Source organism: Bos javanicus, chromosome 9 (genome assembly GCF_032452875.1).
Source record: "Bos javanicus breed banteng chromosome 9, ARS-OSU_banteng_1.0, whole genome shotgun sequence".
Taxonomy (NCBI): Eukaryota; Metazoa; Chordata; class Mammalia; order Artiodactyla; family Bovidae; genus Bos; species Bos javanicus.
In genome coordinates, this window is record NC_083876.1 from 82073919 (window position 1) to 82099180 (window position 25262).

A 25262-nucleotide genomic window follows, 5' to 3' on the forward strand; every position below is an offset into this window, starting at 1 on the left:
AGGGTTTTCTATGTAGAGGATCATGTCATCTGCAAACAGTGAGAGTTTTACTTCTTCTTTTCCAATCTGGATTCCTTTTATTTCTTTTTCTTCTTTGATTGCTGTGGCTAAAACTTCCAAAACTATGTTGAATGGTAGTGGTGAGAGTGGGCATCCTTGTCTTGTTCCTGACTTTAGGGGAAATGCTTTCAATTTTTCACCATTGAGGATAATGTTTGCTTTGGGTTTATCATATATGGCTTTTATTATGTTGAGGTATGTTCCTTCTATTCCTGCTTTCTGGATGGTTTTTATCATAAATGGATGCTGAATTTTGTCAAAGGCTTTCTCTGCATCTATTGAGATAATCATATGGTTTTTATCTTTCAGTTTGTTGATGTGGTGTTAATCACATTGATTGATTTGCGAATATTGAAGAATCCTTGCATCCCTGGGATAAAGCCCACTTGGTCATGATGTATGATCTTTTTAATGTGTTGTTGGATTCTGTTTGCTAGAATTTTGTTAAGGATTTTTGCATCTATGTTCATCAGTGATATTGGCCTGTAGTTTTCTTTTTTTTGTGGTATCTTTGTCTGGTTTTGTATTAGGGTGATGATGGTCTCATAAAATGAGTTTGGAAGTTTACCTTCTTCTGCAATTTTCTGGAAGAGTTTGAATAGGATAGGTGTTAGCTCTTGTCTAAATTTTTGGTAGAATTCAGCTGTGAAGCCATCTGGTCCTGGGCTTTTGTTTGTTGGAAGATTTCTGATTATGGTTTCAATTTCTGTGCTTGTCATGGGTCTGTTAAGATTTTCTATTTCTTCCTGGTTCAGTTTTGGAAAGTTATACTTTCTAAGAATTTGTCCATTTCTTCCAAGTTGTCCATTTTATTAGCATATAGTCGCTGATAGTAGTCTCTTATGATCCTTTGTATTTCTGTGTTGTGTGTTGTGATTTCTCCATTTTCATTTCTAATTTTGTTGATTTGATTCTTCTCCCTTTTTTTCTTGATGAGTCTGGTGGATTGTTTGTCTATCTTATTTATCTTCTCAAAGAACCAGCTTTTAGCTTTGTTGATTTTGGCTATAGTCTCCTTTGTTTCTTTTTCATTTATTTCTACCCTAATTTGTTATGATTTCTTTCCTTTTACTAACTCTGGGGTGCTTCATTTCTTCTTTTTCTCATTGCTTTAGGTGTAGAGTTAGGTTATTTATTTGATTTTTCTCCTGTTTCTTGAGGTAGGCTTGTATTGCTATGAACCTTCCCCTTAGCACTGCTTTTACTATATCCCATATGTTTTGGGTTGTGTTTTCATTTTCATTCATTTTTATGCATATTTTGATTTCTTCTGTGATTTGTTCGTTATTCAGAAGTGTGTTGTTTAGCCTACATATGTTTGTATTTTTAATAGTTTTTTTTCCTGTTCAGTTCAGTCAGTTCAGTTACTCAGTCATGTCCAACTCTGCAACCCCTGAACCGCAGCACACCAGGCCTCCCTGTCCATCACCAACTCCCAGAGTTTACCCAAACTCATGTCCATTGAGTGGATGATGCCATCCAACCATCTCATCCTCTGTTGTCCCCTTCTCCTCCTGCCCTCAATCTAGGTTCACAGAGTTACATGGAGATGAGAAGAGGGAGGAGGGAGATAGAGGTGACCAGGAGGAGAAGAGGGGGAATCAAAAGGGGAGAGAGCAGTCTAGCCAGTAATCAATTCCCTGTTTTCTCTCCACAGTCTGGAACACGCAGAGAGTTTCACAGAGTCCCATAGAGAAGAGAAGAGGGAGGAAGGAGATAGAGGTGACCAGGAGGATAGGAGGGAGAGTCAAAAGGAGAGAGACCAGTCTAGCCAGTGATCAGTTCCCTAAGTGTTCTCTACAGTCTGGAACACCCAAAGAGATTCAGAGAGTTAAGTAGAGAAGAGAAGGGGGAGGGAGGAGATAGAGGTGACCTGGGGGAGAAAAAGGAGAGTCAAAAGGGGAGAGAGCAATCAAGCCAGTAATCACAGTCCTAAGTAAAAATGAATACTGAAGATTGGATTCTTAAAGGTACAAAATTGATATCAAATACCAAAAAGCCAAGATTAAAAATCTAGAGTAGAGTTTAGACTCTCAAAAATACAATATTAAAAAAAAACAAAACAAAATCACAAAAGTTATAAAAAAAAACATGAAATTTGCTTTAAAAATAGGGCCTTTTTTGGCAAGGTAAGTAGGTTAAAAATGAAAATTAAAGCAGTAATAAAGAACTTAATTAAAAAAATTTAAAAATGATAATAGTAAAATATATCTAGGAATTTCTCTGAAGCTGTTGAGGGCAGTGTGGGGTCAGTTCAGTTTCAGATAGTTCCTTGTTCCAGCTTATACTTCTTCTCAAGGTCTATAGGTCCCTTCCAATGTAGTCAGTGCTAACTACACGGGTTTTAATCTGTTGCACCTGTCACTTACAAAGCGTTTCTCCTTTTTTTGTTTATTTTGGCTTCCTCTGTTTGCAAGTCTCTTCAGTATCTAACTTCCACCCTGACACAAGGGGGTAAAGGTGGTCATTTATTTAGGCTCACTTGTTCAGTTGTGCTGTGGGATGGGGGAGCACTGCAAACAAATATCACTGGCGTGTGTGGGGAGTGCTCACAGTGTCTGGGCCACACTGGATTTGCCCCTGCTCACGGGCGTGTGTGCTTTCCCCGTCTACACTGCTCAGGCTCCAGGTTGCTCTGCAGGAGCTGTCTAAAGCAGGCCCTGCATTGCGTGCACTTCCCAGGTCTACGCCGCTCAGGTTCAGGTTCTTGGGTACTCCACAAAGGCACAGACTCGGTTGGGCCTGCGTTTTATTCCCTTCCCACGACCTTTCCCTTCCCAGGTGCTTGGTGAGCACACTCTCCCCAGGTGGATCGGTGCATCTTATCACCTCCCCTGTCCCTGCCGCTTGGTTTCCCGATGTGCAGTGGGCGTGCCGTCTCAGGTGCGCTGTGCGTCTCCTCTGGGGAGCTGATCTCTGGCTGCGATCCTCCTGGCGGCTGTCAACCATCCAGGATCCCAGGAAGACTTAGTTAGCAACTGGGAGGCTGCTCGCAGTTTGGTAGAGGATGCAGTCTCTGAGGGCGAGTTTGCTCCTCGCCTCTGGCTCTGGCTATCGCCCCCGCCTGCCTCCAGCGGGGGATGGGCTGGTCCGCTGCTGGCCAGCTCTCCTCTGGTATTCGCTCAGTCCTTTGTTCTGTGAGCAGGCCGGCAGTGCCTTAGATTAGAGCTTTTCTTGGGAAAGTTCTCTCTCTCTCTTTCCTCTTTTTCTTTTTTTCTCTCTCTCTGGCTATCTCACAGTTTGGGTTGCTATCTCACATTAGCTCCCTCAGATTGTCCTCAGGGCGTTCAGGCACGGTCCTTACCCTAAGCAATGCAGCCCGCACCTCCCTGTTCAGTGCCCCCTTGCTGGTGGCGGATGCGAACCTCTGGGCTACTTTTCCCTACTTTTCCCCTGAGAGTTGCAATTAGGCACATAATCTGTGGGTTTTATTTATTTATTTTTTCCTCCTGGTTATGTTGCCCTCTGTGATTCCAAAACTTTCTACAGACCCGCCAGTGAGAGGGTTTCCTGGTGTTTGGAAACTTCTCCTCTTTTACGACTCCCTCCCTGGGACAGTCTCCATCCCTGGCCCTTTTGTCTGTCTTTTTATCTTTTATATTTTGTCCTACCTCCTTTTGAAGAAAATGGGCAGCCTTTCTGGGTGCCTGGTGTCCTCTGCCAGGGTTCAGAAGTTGTTTTATGGTATTTGCTCAGCGTTCAAATGATCTTCCGATGGATTTGTCAGGGAGAAAGTGGTCTCCCCATCCTATTCCTGTGCTGTCTTAGGACCGCCTCTCTATACCATATTTTCTTTATTCATTTTTCTGTCTGGATGTTTAGGTTGGGAGCCTCAGATGTGTGCTCTGTGATGACCTAGATGGATGGGGTGGTGAGGGGGTGGGAGAGAGGTCCAAAAGGGAGAGGACGTATGTGTATGTATATAGCTGACTCACTTCATTGTACAACAGATACTAACACAACATTGTCAAGCAGTTTTACTCCAATTAAAAAAAGAGAAGATGCAATCATCTAATTCAAATGTGACATTTTAATTTTTATTCCACATAATAATAATGATAATTATAGTATTAGAGAATTTTAATTTGCTTGGTGAATATTGACTTGAATATTACAGGTTTTGATATAAATCTGACATACTGCAGTAGGCAGAATCTGGCCATGTAAAGATACCCACTTCCTCACCCCTGGAAGAGAATAGGTTAGGTTATATGAGGATGTAGAAGTGGGCATGATCCAGGGATGCAAGCAGCTTCTAGAAGCTGTGAAAGGCAATATGCTCTCAGAACCTTCAGAGAGGAACACAGCCCTGCAAACCTTGATTCCAGCTTAGAGAGATATAGATAATAATTTGTTACAGCACAGACTGTATGGACTGTATTTATATGGACCTCTAGATTTTGTATGGTACATGTATTAGTTTTCTATTGCTACTGTAACAAATTATCATCCATGTCTCCCTGAGCTGGAATCAAGGTTTGCAGGGCTGTGTTCCTCTCTGAAGGTTCTGAGAGCACATCCCCTTTCTTTGACTTTTGGAGCAAATAAAAATATATATATATTTTTTTACTTTACAATATTGTATTGGTTTTGCCATACATCAACATGCATCTGCCACGGGTGTACACGTGTTCCCCATCCTGAACCCCCCTGCCACCTCCTTCCCCTAAATTAAAAGGAATTTTTGTATGTTCAAGTTGATTAAATGTGACTGAGCATTACATTGTCTAAGTCAAAATTTCACTAGATCAATATTTTTATAATTTGGGGAGGATCTAGCTGAACTGTTTCCTTACACAGTCTAGAAGTCCTTATGGGGCAGGCAGGTAAAGTGAAGGCTGGTTTCTCTGGCATTTTATTTGCTAGAATGTATAACTAGCATTTCAAAATGAGTATAACACATTGATGGCCAATATTTTTAATGTGGCCTATAGGATTGTAGCATCCTGAAATATTTTGAATGCCATTAATGAAAGATTGGATTTTCTTAAGTATTTTAAATTTTTAGTGTTAAATGTCTTAGGATTTTCAAATATTTCAAAGTCTGCCTGTGTATATAGAATGAATTTTTTTATATTTAGAAAACTTGTTTAACCAGATTGTTCCATTACTTGCTCTGATAATAAACCTAACAGTTTATTTAGACCTCGTAAAGAAGGCACATCACTAGAGATAAGGTTATGTAGGCCAGTGTTTCCAGATGAAAAATTATTATGAAAACAAAATTTATTTCCCATATAAATTAATAAGTAAGTAAATAATGAATGAAAAGGATTTTAATATATCCTTCCCTTTGCATGGTTGCACAAGTAAGTAGAAGAAAAATGTTAGAAACACGTTTTACATGATTGTCACGCAACTAGAGTTTCCTGGAACATATTAAGATATATTAATTTGACCAACAAGAAAGTAATATTCCAGTAGAAATATTAGATATTTTCACTATTTAAGTATACAGTTTTATGTACTCTAGTGCTAGAGGATAGTAAGAAAGTTGGCAGAGAATACGAAGGACAAATTATTTTTATTTTGTATTTTAATTTTATTGGTCAGTTAAAACATACTTGGATGGTTCCTCAATACATTTCTTTCTCTCTATTAATATTTTGAGGTGATCTGCCATGGTTCCATGACTTATTTATTTCTAGAAAAAGATAGGATATAGATCTGAACTGTAAGAATCTGTATAGTGTAAGTCCCTCTGTTAATATCTTAAGTTGAAACTCATATCTTTCAGTGATCTTGCTGCTTATAAGATAGACTTTCCAGAGCTGATCTAATCATTTTTTCTTTTCTACTATAGTCCAATGCCAACTCATTGCTCCATCAATTTAGGAAAATTTGAAATGACTCTTGCTGCCTTCACAGTGTACAATAATACTGTAAAATCAAGATCTCTTTCTTTGTGAATTTTTGGCCCTGCATTGTGCTTTGTACAAGTTGTTCATTTCCTCAACTAAAAGTTAACATCCACAGAGTTTCAGGTATAAAGGGAATGATGAATAAAAGCCTTGAGATGAATTTTCTTAATATGTCATCATTATCATGTAAAACTCATTGCTTCTCTTTTTGATGCAGAAATAATAATAATAATTCATAGTCATAGAGGGTGATAATAATGATCATTGTAATAAATGATACGTTTTGAATATTCACTTGCTAGCCACTGTGCTAATCCTATGCCTGGGTTATCTCTTTTAATTCCCACAGTAGCCCAGTGAAGTATAGGTACTATGGTGGTGGTTTAGTTGCTAAGTTGTATCCGACACTTGTGACCCCATGGACTGTAGCCCGTCAGGCTTCTCTGTCCATGGGGCTTTCCAGGCAAGAATCCTGGAGTGGATTGCCATTTCCATCTCCAGGGGATCTTCCCGACCCAGGAATCGAACCCAGGTCTCCCACATTGCAGGCAGATTCTTTACCGACTGAGCTATGGGAAGCCCATAGGTACTATCATTACCCCATTTATAGACAAGGCTGAGAAGCCTGGTAGGCTACAGTCTGTGGGGTCTCAAAGAGTCGGACACGACTGAGCGACTTCACGTTCACTTTTCACTTTCTAAGTCATAAGTACACACATAACTTGCTTGAGATCACATAACTGGTACATGTCGGAGCTGGCATTCAAACTCCAGGGCCTGAAACCTTGGCAGGTATGCATTTACTGCCTCTTATTCTCTGTGTTAGAAGAGGTAGAGAACAGAAATTTTTAGTTCATGGAAAATGGGGATGGGATGAAAGGTTATATTTAGGGAATGCAGTCAAGTGGAGAAATTAGGAGCAAACATCCTTTCTTTCATACTGTAGACTGGTTACCATCTATTGTGCCCCTGCCATGTGTCAACAGTGAAATTCAGGGCTGTCTTAGGACAAGGCCTTGCTTTCTTCCATGTTGCACTTTGCCTTTTCCGTAGGATTCTCCATAAGCTATTTTCTGTAGGCTTGATGTATGATCAGGGCTTCCCTAGGGGCTCAGTGGTAAGGAATCCGCCTGTCGATTGAGCTGGCATCACCTAAGCTCAATCCCTGGGTCATGAAGATCTCTTGGAGAAGGAAATGGCAACCCACTCCAGTATTCTTGCCTGGGAAATCCCACAGACAGAGGAGCTTGGAGGGCTACAGTCCATGGGGTCGCAAAAGTGTTAAACATGACTCAGCAACAATATATGATTAAGAAAAGTTCACACTGTGGTCTGACAATGGACTAAGGTGCTCTTCTGTAGGTAGTGAATGTCGTTTGCCACAGTCCTGCCAGTGGGATGGTGACAGTTCGGAGGTGGTGGGGAGAAGACTGTCTGGCCCTCCTCTACTTTTTCTCATGCACAGGGTCTGGAGGTTTCTGACACTGGGGAGATTTCCATCTGTGAGGAGCATGGCCAGCAAAGCTGGCTTATAGGTCCCTTGGGGCTTTTAGCATAGCTGCTGCTCTACCTTATTCAGCTTGTTAAGTAAGCCATCCTGGTTCATAGAATTTCACGAGGGGTAGTTAGGAAATAGAGCTTTCCTCTCTCTCTCCACAGTGGCTTCTCTAAACCCCACATGTGTGACTTTTCAGTAAGCCTTAATACAGATGATGATTCTGCTCTTTATGACAGCTTCAAGCTCAGAGCTCAGTTCTATAGCTTTATTTTCCCCATTAGAATCTGAAGTACAAAGTTTAATTCTTTCTAATGCAGTCACACACACCCAGCTTTAACATGAAGACTTTAGTCATCTCTGATTATATAGATAATACCTGTCACCTTCCCTACAGCTGACATTCCTCAATCTTACAATGTATTCACCAGAATAAATGAATCTTCAGCTACAAATACCACTACCTTGCAGTCTCTGCCTTTTCTAAAGCCTCCTTATGAATAGGTCTAAATCAAGATTTCCCTACATTTATTACATTTAGTCTCTTTTATATTTTCCTTTTCCATCCTTGTGTTCATTATGGGTAATCCTGCAATACTGTTTTGGACCCCTCTCTTGCCTCCCAAGGGTACCCTCTGCTGCCCTAATTCATCAATTCCTAGAAAAAAAGATGAAGTTTATATTTGTAAATGAAATCTTGGAGAGCAAGTAGTTGTTCTTTATAGCAGTCATGCAATTTATTTGCATAAACTGTATATACTTGTCTCATTATGTATGTACAGTCTAAAGGAGAGAATTAATGCTTATTTCTTTAGAGGAATTGTGAACCCTGCTTAGATGATGTAGGTGAAATATTTCTCCCCTTAATAAGAGCAGAGAGGAATGGCAGCATGGGAAATTCAAATATCCAGCCTCACTAGGAAATCACAGCTAACAAAGGTATAACAACATCAAAAAAGAAATTAACATAAAACATTTTATCTTTAAAGGTTAAGGAAACTCATCCCAAAGCAAAATAAATCCACAACAAAGATATTTCTAACAATGAAAGATACAGTTCTCTCTGAAAGGCTTCCCAAAGCAGCCCTCATCTCTCTCCACCTTCATCAGGATGGGAAAGGGTGTCTTTTTGATCCCCGAATTTTAAGTGGAGAAGTCTTTTTTTCCAGAAATGGGGTTTGTGTTTTTGGTTTTAATGATAAAGAAATAAATGAAACAGAAATATAAGAGAATGTCCTAGAGAGTCTGCTTTTCTGAGAAATGATCTGTGACTTTATTTTTATTGAAAATAAAATATTTAAAACTCACTGGGCTGAATCTGCTGATGAGGAGGTAAGAATGAATTTGCTTTATGAGAAAATTAAGTACCTTGGGATCACTTAACCTCCTGGGCTTGGGGGCAGCTTCAGACAAAGGAGCGTACCTTAGCTCACTTGGAAACCAAGCAGCAGACTGCCTGCTCTGCAGCAGCCCCAAACGGGCAACTTCTAGAGTACTTACCAGTGTAAATGGTTTGTTGAGATAATTTAGGTGGAGCTGACGTTGTCTTAGAAATATATCGACTAGCTCAGGACTTGAGAAGATATCTTTCCTGCCATTCATCCATATGTTGCTGGTGCCAGAGATATTATAACCATGAAGTGGAATTTTGGCTTGGAATCTTCTGGATTACTCAGCTTCATTGATTTATAACAGCACCATCAGTCATACTGTACAATTTGATTTTTAGGGTCAGGGAAGCAATTAATAAATTTTACCATATAGCATAGGAAGGATCACTGAGGGATCATTAAGGAAAAAAAAATGATATCTGAACTTGAATTTGTAATGATTCAATTTTTAAAATAGTCACTACAATTAGCAAAGGTACAGAAGTAATAATGATCACATAAATAGTGAAATAAATAGAATATCTTTTTCTGTACTGATTATAACCTGAAGTGATACAGTAAAAAAAATTTAATACAACCCTATAGTAAAAATTAGAATTAATTTCTCATTTAAGATATATGTGAAATGGGACTATCTTCGTGGTCCAGTGGTTAAGACTTTGCCTCCCAATGCAGGGGGTGTGGGTCCCTGGGAGCTAAGATGCCATATGCCTCGGGGCTAAAGAAACCAAAACATAAAACAGAAGCCATATTGTAACAAATTCAATAAAAACTTTAAAAATGGTCCACATTAAAAAAAAAACTTTAAAAAAATAAAAATAAATGTGAAAGAGAAAAAATAGTTCTGTTTAAAAAACTAAATGATATAAGTTCAGCTTTGAAAAACAAAACTTAAAGGATACAACAATAAATTGAACTCTGGTAGGAACGTAAACCTGAGGTTAACACCCTCAGGCAAGGGCGTACACAGCAGGGTCAGTGCTGTTGGTGGTGTGTTGGTTGGTGGTCTGATTCTCCCTAGTTTGAGGGCTTAAAGAGACAGGAGGGTAGAGTTGGGTGAGCTCAGGGCTTCCTTTGAGTTCTGGGCTGAAGTAGAGATATTACCAGAGTGGAGGTTCTCTTGCATTTGTCAAATGTTTTATTCTTGCAGTCAGTCTTCCACTGCCTTAAGACAGTTGTCACCTGTCTCTCCTGTATCTCCCCTCACACCCAGGCACATCCACTTTAGTCATAAATTCTACTACTTTATTTAAACACGCACAAACAAACCTTGTCTTATTGTTCCATCATCCACACATTGGGTGTTGACACATGTATTTTGGGGTAGCTCTTTACGTACTTGTGTCTTTGAGCCTACTCCTACGTGTGAGAGAACTTTTAAGTGCATTTTTAAAAAACAAAATTCAGCTAGGTAAATTTACACTTCTAATTGGCTTTATTCAACAATTTATGAAGTGGACAGCATCCCATTTAGTAAATAGAAAGCAGCTTCAAGGAACTGTACAAAATGGAAGGCTTTTTTAGAAACTGGAGGGAAAGGAAGGAGCTGATAACAAGGAAGTTATTAGCCAAAGAAAAGAAAGGATTGTTTCAGGCCAGGTCATCTTATTTTATGGGGAAGGGAATGTAAGAGTCTTCTTATATAGATTCCCTCACGAGTGCTGACCAGGAACTTTCAGACTAATGGTTTATTCCACTCCTGGGAGAGGGTGAAACTGCAGTTGGGTTAGGTATTAAGTCTTGGTGGGGTTTAGCCCAAGTGACTTCATTTTGGGTTTGTTGTTTCTTTTTAATAGCATTTTATAATTGAATCCAAGAGATTATCCATTGTTTACAACTATGTCTTCATTATCATGAAAAACGAATGGCATTTTTTATGGTTGTATGATATCTATGGGATCATATATCTTATTTGGATTTTGAACAGAAAGGTTTTTGTTGTGTTTTTTTTTTCTTGAAATGTTGACATTCACACTTCAAGTTTTCCCTTAGATTTATTCTTATGTTTCCAAAAGTATAATCCTGGATTTTATGCCTTTAAAAGATTTGAGAATGGTAGAAAGTATTGGTGAAGATTCAAGAAGTTAGATATAACCAAAGAAACAAATATGTTTACCCTCACACAGCATCCTCATCTACTGCCCTGTCCCCTCCCGAGTCCGCTCAACCCTAGTCACACACACAAGCACACACAAACACACAAGCATGCACACAAAGCATGAATCAACATTATGACAGGTGTATGCCATATTCTTCATATATTCAAGGATGATGAAATCAAGATTGAGGGGATTATAAATTCCAAAATGTCACCTCTTAGATCTTTAAAAAGATATTACTCGGATAAATGATATCACATGAGGTTGCCAAAATGTGTTTTAGTCTGTATGCTTTCATTACTTGAATGCCAATTTGATTACTTGGGAGCTCTACTTGATCCCTATATATAACTTGTATATGTAAAGAAGGTGTTCAGATAGCATACATTTTGCCTACATCAACTTCATTTTGGATATCCTGTTTTTTACATAGCATCTCTCAGCGTCTACTACAGTAGACAACTTAATTCTGAAGCCTCTACCCTATTTCTCTTTGCTTATGAGGAGAGGTCTAATGAGCTGAAGACAGAAAAGCAGGCATTCCACTTAACAACATGGAGTGCCTTGATAATTTTGACAGGACCAGTTTGGGTGGAGTGAGGTTAAAATCCAAATAGAAGTGACTTAAGTCCTGAATGAATCTGGAGGATGTGAACTATTCATATGAAAATTTTGTAAAGAAGACAAAATGGGTCCTAGGTGGCAGGAAATGCAGATTCAACATAGGGTGTGAGTGAGTGTGTGTGTGTGTGTGAGACAGAGAGAGACAGAGAGAGATTGAGATTAAGGATGGCTAACCCTTCTACCCGGAGAAGGCAATGGCACCCCACTCCAGTACTCTTGCCTGGAAAATCCCAGGGACGGGGGAGCCTGGTGGGCTGCCGTCTATGGGGTTGCACAGAGTCGGACACGACTGAAGCGACTTAGCAGCAGCAGCAGCAGCATCAACCCTTCTACCATGGAAAAGAAATGCAAAAAAGCAAAATGGCTGTCTGGGGAGGCCTTACAAATAGCTATGAAAAGAAGAGAAGCGAAAAGCAAAGGAGAAAAGGAAAGATATAAACATCTTAATGCAGAGTTCCAAAGAATAGCAAGAAGAGGTGAGAAAGCCTTCTTCAGCGATCAATGCAAAGAAATAGAGGAAAACAACAGAATGGGAAAGACTAGAGATCTCTTCAAGAAAATCAGAGATACCAAAGGAACATTTCATGCAAAGATGGGCTCGATAAACAACAGAAATGGTATGGACCTAACAGAAGCAGAAGATATTAAGAAGAGATGGCAATAATACACAGAAGAACTATACAAAAAAGATCTTCATGACCCAGATAATCATGATGGTGTGATCACTGACCTAGAGCCAGACATCCTGGAATGTGAAGTCAAGTGGGCCTTAGAAAGCATCACTACGAACAAAGCTAGTGGAGGTGATGGAATTCCAGTTGAGCTATTCCAAATCCTGAAAGATGATGCTGTGAAAGTGCTGCACTCAATATGCCAGCAAATGTGGAAAACTCAGCAGTGGCCACAGGACTGGAAAAGGTCAGTTTTCATTTCAATCCCAAAGAAAGGCAATGCCAAAGAGTGCTCAAACTACCACACAATTGCATTCATCGCACATGCTAGTAAAGTAATGCTCAAAATTTTCCAAGCCAGGCTTCAGCAATACGTGAACCGTGAACTTCCAGATGTTCAAGCTGGTTTTAGAAAAGGCAGAGGAACCAGAGATCAAATTGCCAACATCCACTGGATCATGGAAAAAGCAAGAGTGTTCCAGAAAAACATCTGTTTCTGCTTTATTGACTATGCCAAAGCCTTTGACTGTGTGGATCACAATAAACTGTGGGAAATTATGAAAGAGATGGGAATACCAGACCACCTGACCTGCCTCTTGAGAAACCTATGTGCAGGTCAGGAAGCAACAGTTAGAACTGGACATGGAACAACAGACTGGTTCCAAATAGGAAGAGGAGTACGTCAAGGCTGTATATTGTCACCCTGCTTATTTAACTTTTATTCAGAGTACATCATGAGAAACGCTGGACTGGAAGAAACACAAGCTGGAATCAAGATTGCCGGGAGAAATATCAATAACCTCAGATATGCAGATGACACCACCCTTATGGCAGAAAGTGAAGAGGAACTAAAAAGCCTCTTGATGAAAGTCAAAGTGGAGAGTGAAAAAGTTGGCTTAAACCTCAACATTCAGAAAAACAAAGATCATGGCATCCGGTCCCATCACTTCCTGGGAAATAGATGGGGAAACAGTGGAAACAGTGTCAGACTTTATTTTTCTGGGCTCCAAAATCACTGCAGATGGTGACTGCAGCCATGAAATTAAAAGACGCTTACTCCTTGGAAGGAAAGTTATGACCAACCTAGATAGCATATTCAAAAGCAGAGATATTACTTTGCCAACAAAGGTCCATCTAGTCAAGGCTATGGTTTTTCCTGTGGTCATGTATGGATGTGAGAGTTGGACTGTGAAGAAGGCTGAGTGCCGAAGAATTGATGCTTTTGAATTGTGGTGTTGGAGAAGACTCTTGAGAGTCCCTTGGACTGCAAGGAGATCCAACCAGTCCATTCTGAAGGAGATCAGCCCTGGGATTTCTTTGGAAGGAATGATGCTAAAGCTGAAACTCCAGTTCTTTGGCCACCTCATGCGAAGAGTTGACTCATTGGGAAAGACTCTGATGCTGGGAGGGACTGGGGGCAGGAGGAGAAGGGGACGACAGAGGATGAGATGGCTGGATTGCATCACCGACTCAATGGACGTGAGTCTGAGTAAACTCTGGGAGTTGGTGATGGACAGGGAGGCCTGGTGTGCTGCGATTCATGGGGTCGCAAAGAATTGGACACGACTGAGCAACTGATCTGATCTGATCTGAACCCTTCTACATTTGCATTCTGAACCTATCAGCACAAGTATTGTTTAGAAATCTTTGGGAAGAATTGGCCCTTCATAGGAAAGGGGGTCACTTCTCATTTTAAAAAAAGGGGGAAGCAGATAACATGGCAGATGCAGGGAACTTACTGATTTAGAGGTGGGAAGATGAAGGAAATCTAGTCTGATGATTTTTAGTTTTTTAGATGAAGTGTGAGCTAGAGTTAAATGATACTAAGACAGGCGGGGAAATTTACTTAGGTTTGGGGAGTGAGACGGCGGCGGTAATTGTTGCCTTGGGCTCTGGGAAGCACTTTATTAGGGAATGTAGTGCATTTGCCAGCACTTGGACATTTGAGGTTTGAAGTCAAACATTTAAAGTAAAATCAGTCTGTTGAGTGATTTTCTCCAGCTGTATTCATGTGCAGCTGCTCTGATCCAGAGAAGGCAAGTAATTGAGCTGATCCATGCTTCGGTTTTGCCAGGAGTGAGAGAAGCAAGGGGGATGAGGTTGTTTGTAATGATTATAATGATGGACCTCAGACTCAAATTTAGACAGCTTCATCAGAAATATTTTAAAACCTCAATCGTGCAAGTACACGTCCGTATTAAGAACTCAGGCTTAAAATCAGACCATCTGGGTTCAAATTCCATTTCTACTATTTACAAACTATGACCTTGAACAAGTTATCTAAGTTTTTCCTAGGTTCATTTATTTGTAAAGTGGGGATAATATTGGCACCGAACTCAGAATTATTGTTTGGTTTTGAATTTATATATAGAAAGAGTTTAGGAGAGTACTTGGTATAAATTGTGCATTCAAATAATAGGCCATTACTGTAATTAATGTCACATATCCTCACCTAGTGTATTAAGTTTTCCTGTGTATAGCAATTGGGCTTCCCAAGTGTCACAATGGTGAAGAATCTACCTGCCAATGCAAGAGACGCAAGGGACGCAGGTTTGATCTCTGTGTCGGGAAGATACCCTGCAGTGGGAAATGGCAACCCACTCCAGTATTCTTGCTTGGGAAATTCCGTAGATAAAGGAGCCTGGCAGGCTACAGTCCATGGAATTGCAAGGAGTCAGACACAACTGAGCACACGTGTACACGTGTACCACGAAGAAGAAATATTTCTCTTTCTGTGATTGTCTTAGCCAGAGCATTATATTCTCACACACATTTATATTTTACTTTTATATTTTTAATTAGCTAACTCACCTATAATGCTTTTCTCTTATATATGTTACTCAGTCATATCTGGCTTTTTGCGACCCCATGGACTGTAGCCCACCAGGCTCCTCTGTCTGTAGAATTTTCCAGGCCAAGAATACTGGAGTGGGGTGCCATTTCCTTCTCCAGGGGATCTTCCCAACCCAGGGATCAAACCTATGTCTCCTACATTGGCAGGGAATTCTTTACCACTGCACCACTTGGGAAGCTTTTTCTCTTATAAGCCTTTATAATTAAAATTGGAATGGAATGATAAATAGCAAACCCCACAAAATCCAGTTTCAAACATTAAATTAGATAGATAAGTAACAAGAAAGTGTGTGTTGGTTTTTGAATATCCAGCATCCCATCTTATCATTTTTTAATGAAAAAAATGAGACCACTCTAATGAGAACAAATGGGTTCAACAGATATCTTCCCCAGAGCAGTCTTTGCCTAGAAATCAGTATCATATTGGTGTTATTTGTAAATTGCTATTGGTTCATTATATTATATACTGGGCAAGTGTTGTGGCCCAACAGTTTTTGTCTTCTCTTCATTGGTGCACAGTCTTATTTGCATTTACCTTTCTGTGGCTTGTGAGAACACATTATGAATAATAATAGCTAGAAGCATATGCTACTTATTAACCATACTGGTTTAATATTGCATCAAAGTCCATAAAATATAGAGTCATATGTTGTCCAAACTGGAACACTTAAGGATACTGAGACACTTTAATATATGTGACAGCAGGTATAATACAGGACTGTCCCAAGTTTTGAAGGATAATTTAAAAAATTAGGTAATGGAGATCTAATGCACAATACAGTGATTTATAGACACCGATACTGTATGATAAGTGCCTCCCAGGTGGCTCGGTAAAGTGTCTGCCTGCAGTGCGGGAGACCCAGGTTTGATCTCTGGGTTGGGAAGATCCCCTGGAGAAGGAAATGGCAACCCACTCCAGTACTCTTGCCTGGAAAATTCCATGGACAGAGGAGCCTGGTAGGCTATAGTCCATGAGGTCAGACATGACATGACTGAGCGACTTCACTTTCACTGTAGGATAAATTTGAAAGTTGCTGAGACTAGACTTTAAATGTTCTTACCACAAAAAGAGGAAATGATGATTGTGTGATGTGATGATGGTGTTAGATAATGGTATAGCGGTAATCATATTGCAGTATACAAATACATCAAACCGACACGCTGTACACCTTAAACTTATACAGTGTTGTATGTTACTTGTGTCATGGTCCAGGTGCGGGTTGGAAGAGACTTTCCAGGCATGAGACAGAAGGAGAGGGAAATAAAGCTTATTAGAATGGGAGATGCTGTTAGAATAGTGGGCCAGCGAGAACCGACATTGAGTGGGGGTCCTTAGTCCACTTTTATACCCAGGGTACAAGGAGTGGGACAGGGGTCCTGTAGATCATTTGCTGATTGGATGAGGCATGTATACTGGGTCGGGGAAGAGTAAGACAAATACTTTCTCCTTATGGGGCAGGAGGGGAGACAGTTTATACTGCTCAGGAAGACCTGAAATCCATTAATAGTTACAACATGGTGGGAGGGAGGGCCATAAGGGTCTGGTTTTTCCATTCCTGCATTCCAAGAACCTCCTTGGTTTTATCTGCTCTTTCATCCTTGAGACACCACAAATTGTATCTCAATTAAAAATTTTTTAATTTTAAAATTTAAATATATAAAATAAAATTTAAACTATGGAAAACCTTGACTTGTACAAATATAAAAAGAGCATTCAGTAAATAATAAGAGAATGGATAAGAAGTTCTAGCAGGTTCCAAGGAGAATACTAAATATTAGTCTTTATAGTTAAGTAAGGCATGCTGAAATGAATTAACAATGGATGCAAAGCTGACAGACTGGTCAGTATCCATCAGGACAATAATCAGTTGCATTCGAGTGGACACAATTTGCATTTCTGTGGACAAAAATATCATTTGCATTACTATCGGTTTTCTTCATTTTGTGGAGTTTAAAATAGCTTAAAGATAATCACAGCTACACAGGTGTATCACTCACTAATTTCTGGCCCACATCAAAGGCCTTCACAGTTTTCCCTGATGCGAGCAGGCTAGGCACCTGCTTAGTTATATGTCATATATTCTTGCTGTTGTTTGCATCACATGATCTGGACTTAACTCCTAATTGCTGCTTTGGTGGATTTTTTGATTTTTCATTTATTCTTAGACTCCTGTGTTGGTTCCCTCTTAAAATGAGGATTTTTAGTAACAAAATTTGAATTTTATTTTACAGTTTGTCAAGTTGTACAATATTAAGTTCTACTCCTTTTTCATATTTGAGATTGGCCAGAACCTAAACTGTTGTTATTTTGGGGGGGGGAAATGCTACTTTTATTCTGTTTTGGTTGCCTCCTCTGGGAGGACTGGAAGCATTTTGGCAGGAGGAACTGAGCAATCTGCAGCTGTTCAAATACTTTGAGCCTTTGGATTGATTGTGGATTTTGCTTTAAAACCCTCCCCCCACTTAAAAAAAAAAAAAGAGTGAAAGAAAACCCAACAATCAATTGCATCTACTACTTAAAAAAAAAAAAAAACTGTTGTTTGGTAAGCTGCAATTTTACTTTTGTAACCAGAGGCTGTGTTTATTTTCAGCTTTGGCAGTTCTGCCTAATGAATCAACTGGTATTGAATTCACAAGGGGAGGTGCCGTTTCCCGCCCTCCATCTGTTTGCCAAATGTGTGTGTTCCCTCACCTCGTGGTGGTGGCTTCAACTAAAAAGAGCCATTAGCAAGGGGGTGTTCTCACTGATTCCTCAGTCCTCTGTCTGACTGCTTGCTGGTATTTTTCCCTTGTGGTTCCATAGAGGTTGTTTGCCAAAGCACCACACTTGTGATTCTAGAGAAAGTGTGTGTTTGTTTGTTGTTTAGGTATAAGTTTGGCTCTGCATTACTTATAGTTTTAGTTTGATTCTTGAGCCTTGGTTTGGTCCTTCACGATGGGGTGTCCGTCTCTAAGCGGTAGTGTTGCCATGGGGATTGAAATTACTCCAAAGAGGAGACAAGAGCTCGAGTGAATCCTAGTAGGCTGTCTTAAAAACTGGGAGCCTGTGATGAATTTCTTTGGATTGTACTCTATTTTCAGCAAATCCTTCTTTAATTCTTTTTCTTCCCTTTTCTTTTAAAATTCTTATTGGTAATAGGGAGGAAGCTGTTTTATTAGCAAAATTTGGAGGTATCTTTTTCATGTTTTACTTTCATTTGTATTAGGAGTCTTTTAGGTCAGTACTTCTTGAATGTGCTTATTAATCACTTGAGATTTTGATGAGATGAAGATTCTGATTCAGTCAAATTAGAAATCTGAGATTTTGCATTTCAATTCAGCACAGGCCACACTATGAACAGTTAAAAAAAAAACCCTCAGGGCACATAACTTTGGTACCTTTTCCATGGTCTTTGGAATAATTTAGATAGTCAAAGGGTAGAATGATTTGGTTGGTATTTAGTACCAAGGTGTTTGGAGATATTTGCCTTCACACTGGTATCAGGAACCAGGTAAAGGAGTCAGACAACTTTCTAACTCTTCCCAAGACAGACCTTCACATTGAACATATGTTATTTTGTTTGAGATTTTGAAATTTCTAAGACATTTTACATATCCAATTTCAAATCTAAACTTGAAATTTTTTCCAAAGTAAAGTATGAGTTATTTGGGAGTTTTATTACTTGTGTACAAAAACACTGATTATGTTCTTTTTCCAGTGACATGCCTCACTTCTTGATATATTACTTAGGCTTTAAAAATAATTTCCCTGACATTTGATTGTATGACTATTTTAATATCACTGTCTCTTGTGTACTGTGCGATTTTATTTAGCCTACTAAACAGTTTTATAAGAACTGAGTGTTATCTAAGAAGTCTTTTGAGTACTATTAAATGTTATTACTCTATTCTGACCTAGATAATGAACAGTAAACTATTTTAAATAAGGCCACTGACCCACTGAAGAACTGTTCACCACATACACACACAAAGAAGGAACCTAATTTAAGCTGTGCATTGATCTGTATTACCCTCACCTTATTCCCCCAAACTTCTAATTAGTTTTGGAAGTTACTGAAAAAGACAAGGTACAAAAACTTGCTTTTAAAGCAAAGGATAAGGATCATGAAAAAAAACAGTTCAATACTTATAAAAAATACTGGCTAACTGGAGGAGGCTGAAAGAAGAGTATGAAATTAAAATGGCAAAAGAGAAATCCATATGTAAGGAGAGTGAAGAATCTAGATGTTCATGAAGAGCATGTCAGGGAAGAGAAACAACTTTTTCTCCACTCTCTTAGGTTCAGGTATTGGGGGCCTATGAATTAAGATGACAAAGGACCAATTTGCAGGAGAAAAGAGTTTATTTATGAATGCAATCTGCATACAGTGATGAGTAACTCAAAAAAGTGGTTAGAATTTAGGGCTTATATACCCAATGCAGTAGGGGAAAAGAACTGGGTAGAGAAAGGCTCTTATGAGAAGACCCAGTAGGTTTCTTTAGGAAACACACGTGTTTCTTGAGGAGAACAAACATGAGATAAGAACGTTTGTGATAATATTTGTTTGTGCAGGTGTGAGTGTTTTTTTCTGTTATTTTCATAGTCCTGAAACTCTTGGAGAGCCTTGTTTCCCAGAAGATACTACTTTAAGCCAGATAAAGGAAGCTCTGACAAAGCTTCTTGCTCCATTTGTTGATTCTCAGATGTCTTCAACTTAAGATAATCTTTGTGCTAATCTTTGTACTCTAAGGGTGTGAGGTCTGAGTGAATCCCCACAGGAGAAGAGGGCACATTTACAGTGAAGAAGGAAAGACTTGAGGCTAAAGAGGAGGAAGACTCAATGGATTGTGTGATGGAGGTGTTATTCACAGTTCTCCTCATTTCCCTCTTTGGAAATTTGATTAGCACTCCTAAAGTTAAACGACTCTTCAGAGCACTTCTGCTCTCAGAGAATTTATTCTGAATGAGAATCTACATCAGCCGGACACAGGTAGTTATTTTGGAGCCTACACCTGTCTGGCCGCCTCAAGCCTGAGGCTCCAGGGTCCGTGACAGTCACATTTTATACCTAGGTTTTAATCTTTAGCTGTAATTCTTTCTGAAACAGATAAAGCATATTTATTCATCTATATTGTCATGATATAATTGCTCAAACAAAAATCTAATGTTGTTTCATATAAGTATTAGGTTGGCCAAAGTGTTCATTCGGGTTTCCATAAGATGTTACAGAAAAACCCAGATGAGCTTTTTGGCCAGAACAATAATAACTGGGCCACATAATAACTGGAAAAACCCAAACAAGCTTTTTGGCCAAAACATTAATAAGCCTAAGTGATCCATCAAGGGGATAATTTTGTATGTATTCTTAAAAATTTGAATAAGAATTCACTTTGCGTATTTTCTGTGTGGCAATTACTATTTTATACAGTCTTTTATTTAGATGTATTATTTTTTTTTTCCTAGTCATCAAACACAGACAACCTGTTGGGATCATCCTAAAATGACCGAACTCTTTCAATCCCTTGGTGAGTGTTATTTTAGTTAATAGTAATTAATTGTCTTCAACAACTGAGAATTGTATTCTTAAATGGATTCTAGTCACCAGTTTTCCTTACATGGCATATTATGTTTACAGGACCAAGTCACAGGCATGTAAAAGCAGTTGAATTTCTAAGGGCAAAGCAGTAAACAGATTTTACTTTTCTTAAGAGAACGTATGGCTCACAATAGCATGAACTCAAGAAGGCTGATTTTAAAAGAAGTATAATTGGTTTCACCTCCCTCATATTGTATCATCTTAAGCTTCAGCTTTGTGTGAAAACAAAAACAATAGAGTACAGCAGCCTGTAATCCACTGCTTCATATTTACTTTTTGCTCACTGTTTATTTATTAAATATTATTAAATTAGCTTGTCTAATTTCATTTTGTCTAAGTGATCATTAAAAGCTAAATTCACTTTAATAAAAATGCATAAGAACACGTGAGATGAGAATCCTAACATTGTAGATTTCCAGTAGAATATGGCTGTGAGCTGATTATTATTACTGCTTCTCGTAGGTCATTCCAATGGCTTTGAAAGAATTTTCTTAGAGGGGATCTAAAGTGCCACTGGAAAAGGCGAGTGGCACCCCAAGGCGCTCATTCGCACTGCCATTTCAGCAAGGAGGGGGCACTCCTTTTATCTCTTTATATACCAGGCTTCTGTGTGAGCTTTCTCTTGGATGAGTGAGGACAGTTACAAAGGTTGAACGAACAAAAGACAAACCACTGGATTGTTTTAGTTTGTAAAATGAGCACGCCAGTGTTAAGAATTAGAGACTAACTCTTCTAATCTCTCTTATGGATACTCTATCTTTAGAAGACAAAGATAGAAGTTCCAGTGTCTTTTTTTCTCAATTTGATGCTAAATCTTTCAGGTTTTTTTAATTAAGATAATAGATAACATTACATTAGTTTCAGGTGTACAACATAATGATTTGATATTTTTATATATTGTGAAATGATCACCATGTAGGTCTAGCTAACATCCATCATCAAACATAGTTACATAATTCTTTTTCTTGTGATGAGAATTTATAAGATCTGTTCATTTGGCAACTTTTGAATAGGCAATATGGTATTATTAACTGGAGTTAATCTATTATTTCTAAAGGTTTGAATATTGATTATTGTATAATTTTAACCAGATGGATTAAAGGGTGGAAGAAGCAAATAGAGCAGGACAGAAGGAGTATAGAAATAAGACTAGCTTTGCGAGTAGTGAGATGGACAGCCTAGGTGGCAGAAAACTGATTGTCCTTGTGGGGAAATGCCCTGGAAGAGAATCCCTCTTAGCAGTAGAGAAGGCAGCCTATGGTGTGATGAGCATTTAATTATTTTCTTATAAACGCTGTGGATTTTAGGAAAAGACCTTTTCATGTGAAAAGACATAGTAATTTTCCATCATTGAAGGGAACAGATATATTCTTGCCATTCAATGTAAGTTAGACAATCCTAAGCACGCTTTTTGAATGTTCCATTTTCCATTTCAGCTGACCTGAATAACGTACGTTTCTCTGCCTACCGTACAGCCATCAAAATCCGAAGACTCCAAAAAGCACTATGTTGTGAGTTTATTCTGCCAGAGTGAATCACTCTGCTGTTTGGATTGCCTTTCTTGTTTTTTTTTGTTTTTTTTTAAGACAAAGATAAATGAAGAGGGTGATGTGTTTGTTGAGTTAATCTGATTTTCAGTGTACCTCACTCAAGGAGTTGGCTGTGTTTCTGTGAATGCTCTATTATTCGCCCCATCAGCAAGCATGAAGTAGTAAAACAAATGAACATATGCCATTCTCAGTTGGAGAACAAAATTAACCAAAATACAGGAGTCACATAAAAAGCTTTTTCAAAAATTATGCTGCCACCCAATTTAAAAGGATTAAATCAAGGAATTTAAGTAGTAGATCATTGCCTTTTTAGTACTTTGTATTCATCTGTAGGATTCATTTGGAGCATAGGATTTGAAACAGTTTAATTCAGAGCAATCATATAATAAAGAAATACTGAAAAATTATATTCCTGATCCAAATTTGAATTGACCATTGTTGTTCTTCAGTCACTAAGTCCTGCCTGACTCTTTGTAACCCCAGGACTGCAGCACGCCAGGCTTCCCTGTCCTTCACCATCTCCAAGAGTTTGTTCATTGAGTCAGGGATGAGATCGTTAGATAGCATGCTATCTAGCATCAGTGATGCTATCTAATGATCTCATCCCTGCCACCCACTTCTTTTGCCTTCAGTCTTTACCAGCATCAGGGTCTTTTCCAGTGAGTCAGCTCTTCACATCAGGTGGCCAAAGTATTGGAGCTTCAGCTTTAGTCCTTCCCATGAATATTCAGGGTTGATTTCCTTTAGGATTGACTGGTTTGATCTCCTTCTGTCCAAGGGGCTCTCAAGAGTCTTCTCCAGCACCACAATTTTGTGTTCATTTAAAGCTCTGTGTTCATGTAACACAGTGTCTTGAAACATTTAATATTATCAATATGAACTTTAACCTGTAGAGACTATGTTCATAATGGTAATCTATGATAATTTGGGGTTTCCCTTATAGCTCAGTTGGTAAAGAATCTGCCTGCAGTGCAGGAGTCCTGGGTTCAATCCCTGAGTTGGGAAGATCCCCTGGAGAAGGAAATGGCAACCCACTCCAGTATCCTTGTCTGGAAAATCTCATGGACAGAGAAGCCTGGTGGGCTGCAATCCATGGGGTCGCAAAAAGTCAGCCATGACTGAGTGACTAACACACACACATGGTAGTTTTACTAAAGGCTTATTCCTTTTCCCATAACCCAAATTTAAGTATCAATATGAATGCTTTGCAACAGAATATAGATTCATGCTCTCTGCATTCTATCTGTAGCTTCTATTCTATAGCTTTAATGATTGAGTCTACTCAAAGAACTTTTAGGCCTTATCAGGTAGTTAATATGCAAAGTGACATGTGCCTTTATGTTTATAACAGCATAACTTGAATAATGCCAAATATTCTTGTTGCTACCTTTTGTTAACAGTTGTTGTATGTCTAGGCCATTCAGTGAAGCTTTGCAGGTTACCCTTAGAAATGATATATTACAGTTAAAAATCTGCTAGGTCAGTAGAAATGAAAAGTACAGTTTAAGCTGGTTATGTGAGGAGAGTTGAGTAAAGAGATGTGTAGAACCATTCCAAGAAAATATAGCAAGGCAAAGCTTTAGAATAAGAAACATTTAAGCTATGTTTGGGCTTCCCTGGTGGCTCAGCTGGTAAAGAACGCACCTGCCAATGCAGGATATGCAAGAGATGTAGTTTCAGTCCCTGGGTTGGGAAGATCTCCTGGAGAAGAGAATGGCAATGCAGTCCAGTATTCTTGCCTAGAAAATCCCATGAACAGAGGAGTCTGGCGAGCTACAGTCCATGGGTCACAAAGAGTTGGACCCAACTGAGCGACTAATGTGGTGGAAGCTACATGTGGAAGAGCTATCTGAAGGGCTGAAAAAACCTCCAAGTGACGCGATAGGCAAGAGGCTGACATGGTCTGGAAGCCCATCATCCTCAGAGCGCCAAAGATGATTGGCAGATTGTAGCAGTCACAGCAAGGATGGCAGAATGACCAGTTCCCAAATAGAAAGCCTGCGCACTCTGGCTGGTGATCTGTATGTTCAGCCGGAAGGGAATAGGAAGTGAATTGGGAGCACACAGAAGGAATTTTAGGGAGCTCAGTCGGGCCAGGGTGCCAACAGTTTTGAAAGAGGCTCAGCTGCATGTCTGGTGTCCAGCTGACAGACCTGGAAGGACTTCTCAGGCCGGATGAGCTGTAGAATGAGGACAGATGACTCAGCCACAACATTGCAAGTGGATTCTTTACCAGCTGAGCCATATGGGAAGCCCAAGAATACTGGAGTGGGCAGCCTTTCCCTTCTCCAGGGGATCTTTCCAACCCAGGGATTGAACCTAGGTCTCCCACATTGCAGGTGGATTCTTTACCAGCTGAGCCATATGGGAAGCCCAAGAATACTGGAGTGGGCAGCCTTTCCCTTCTCCAGGTGATCTTCCCAACCCAGGAACTGAACCAGGGTCTCCTGCATTGCAGGCGGATTCTTTACCAACTGAGCTATCAGGGAACCCTCTCCATTGACAGGAGATGGCTTTGTATCACTGTGAACACAGGTACAGTTCTCAGTAATACTTGTGGGCAGATAAACAGATTAAACACATTTACTTGTTTAATTCTGTGGGTTCTCTGAGTCTTAAGGAACAAACTCTCTCCTTCAACTCATCCCTTCAAACTGGAGAGGAGCAGAAGAGACATACCTCCCACCTCTAAACTAAACGACCTTTAGTGACACTCACTTAGAAATGGGCTGGGTTGTGTTTGATTGTGAACGTTCCAGGCGATGTCCTCAGGGCCACCTGGGCTCCACTTTCTCAGCTGTCTCTGCCCCATTAAGCTCCTAGTGGGGCCTTGGCGCCCCTGATCCAGCGCACCTGTTTATGATTAATCTCCTCCTTCCTCTCCCATCTTTTGTGTTTACTTGAAATGCCTTGACCCTTCCTCTGCAATCGTCTGCAACCCTTTATTCCCTTCCAATGCTGTTAAAATTTTACTTCTTTTGGAAACATTTACAAGCTAATCCCACCTGCCTCCAGCTTTTCCAGAACTTTATGATGGCCTGTAACGACTTTCTCTCCCATCAAGCACCGGTCGCGTGCCTTT

The 25262-nt window shown here is 39.6% G+C and overlaps 1 protein-coding gene across 13 annotated transcripts in view; it reads left to right on the forward strand.

The window, feature by feature from the left end:
* Nucleotides 1-25262, forward strand: part of UTRN (utrophin) — a 555367-nt gene that overhangs the window by 456905 nt on the left and 73200 nt on the right. For all 13 annotated transcript variants that reach the window (XM_061428217.1, XM_061428218.1, XM_061428216.1 and 10 more), the window contains 2 exons: nucleotides 20498-20559; nucleotides 22067-22141. In XM_061428217.1, the coding sequence (XP_061284201.1) occupies nucleotides 20498-20559; nucleotides 22067-22141 (137 nt within the window). The remainder of the gene's footprint in view (nucleotides 1-20497; nucleotides 20560-22066; nucleotides 22142-25262) is intronic.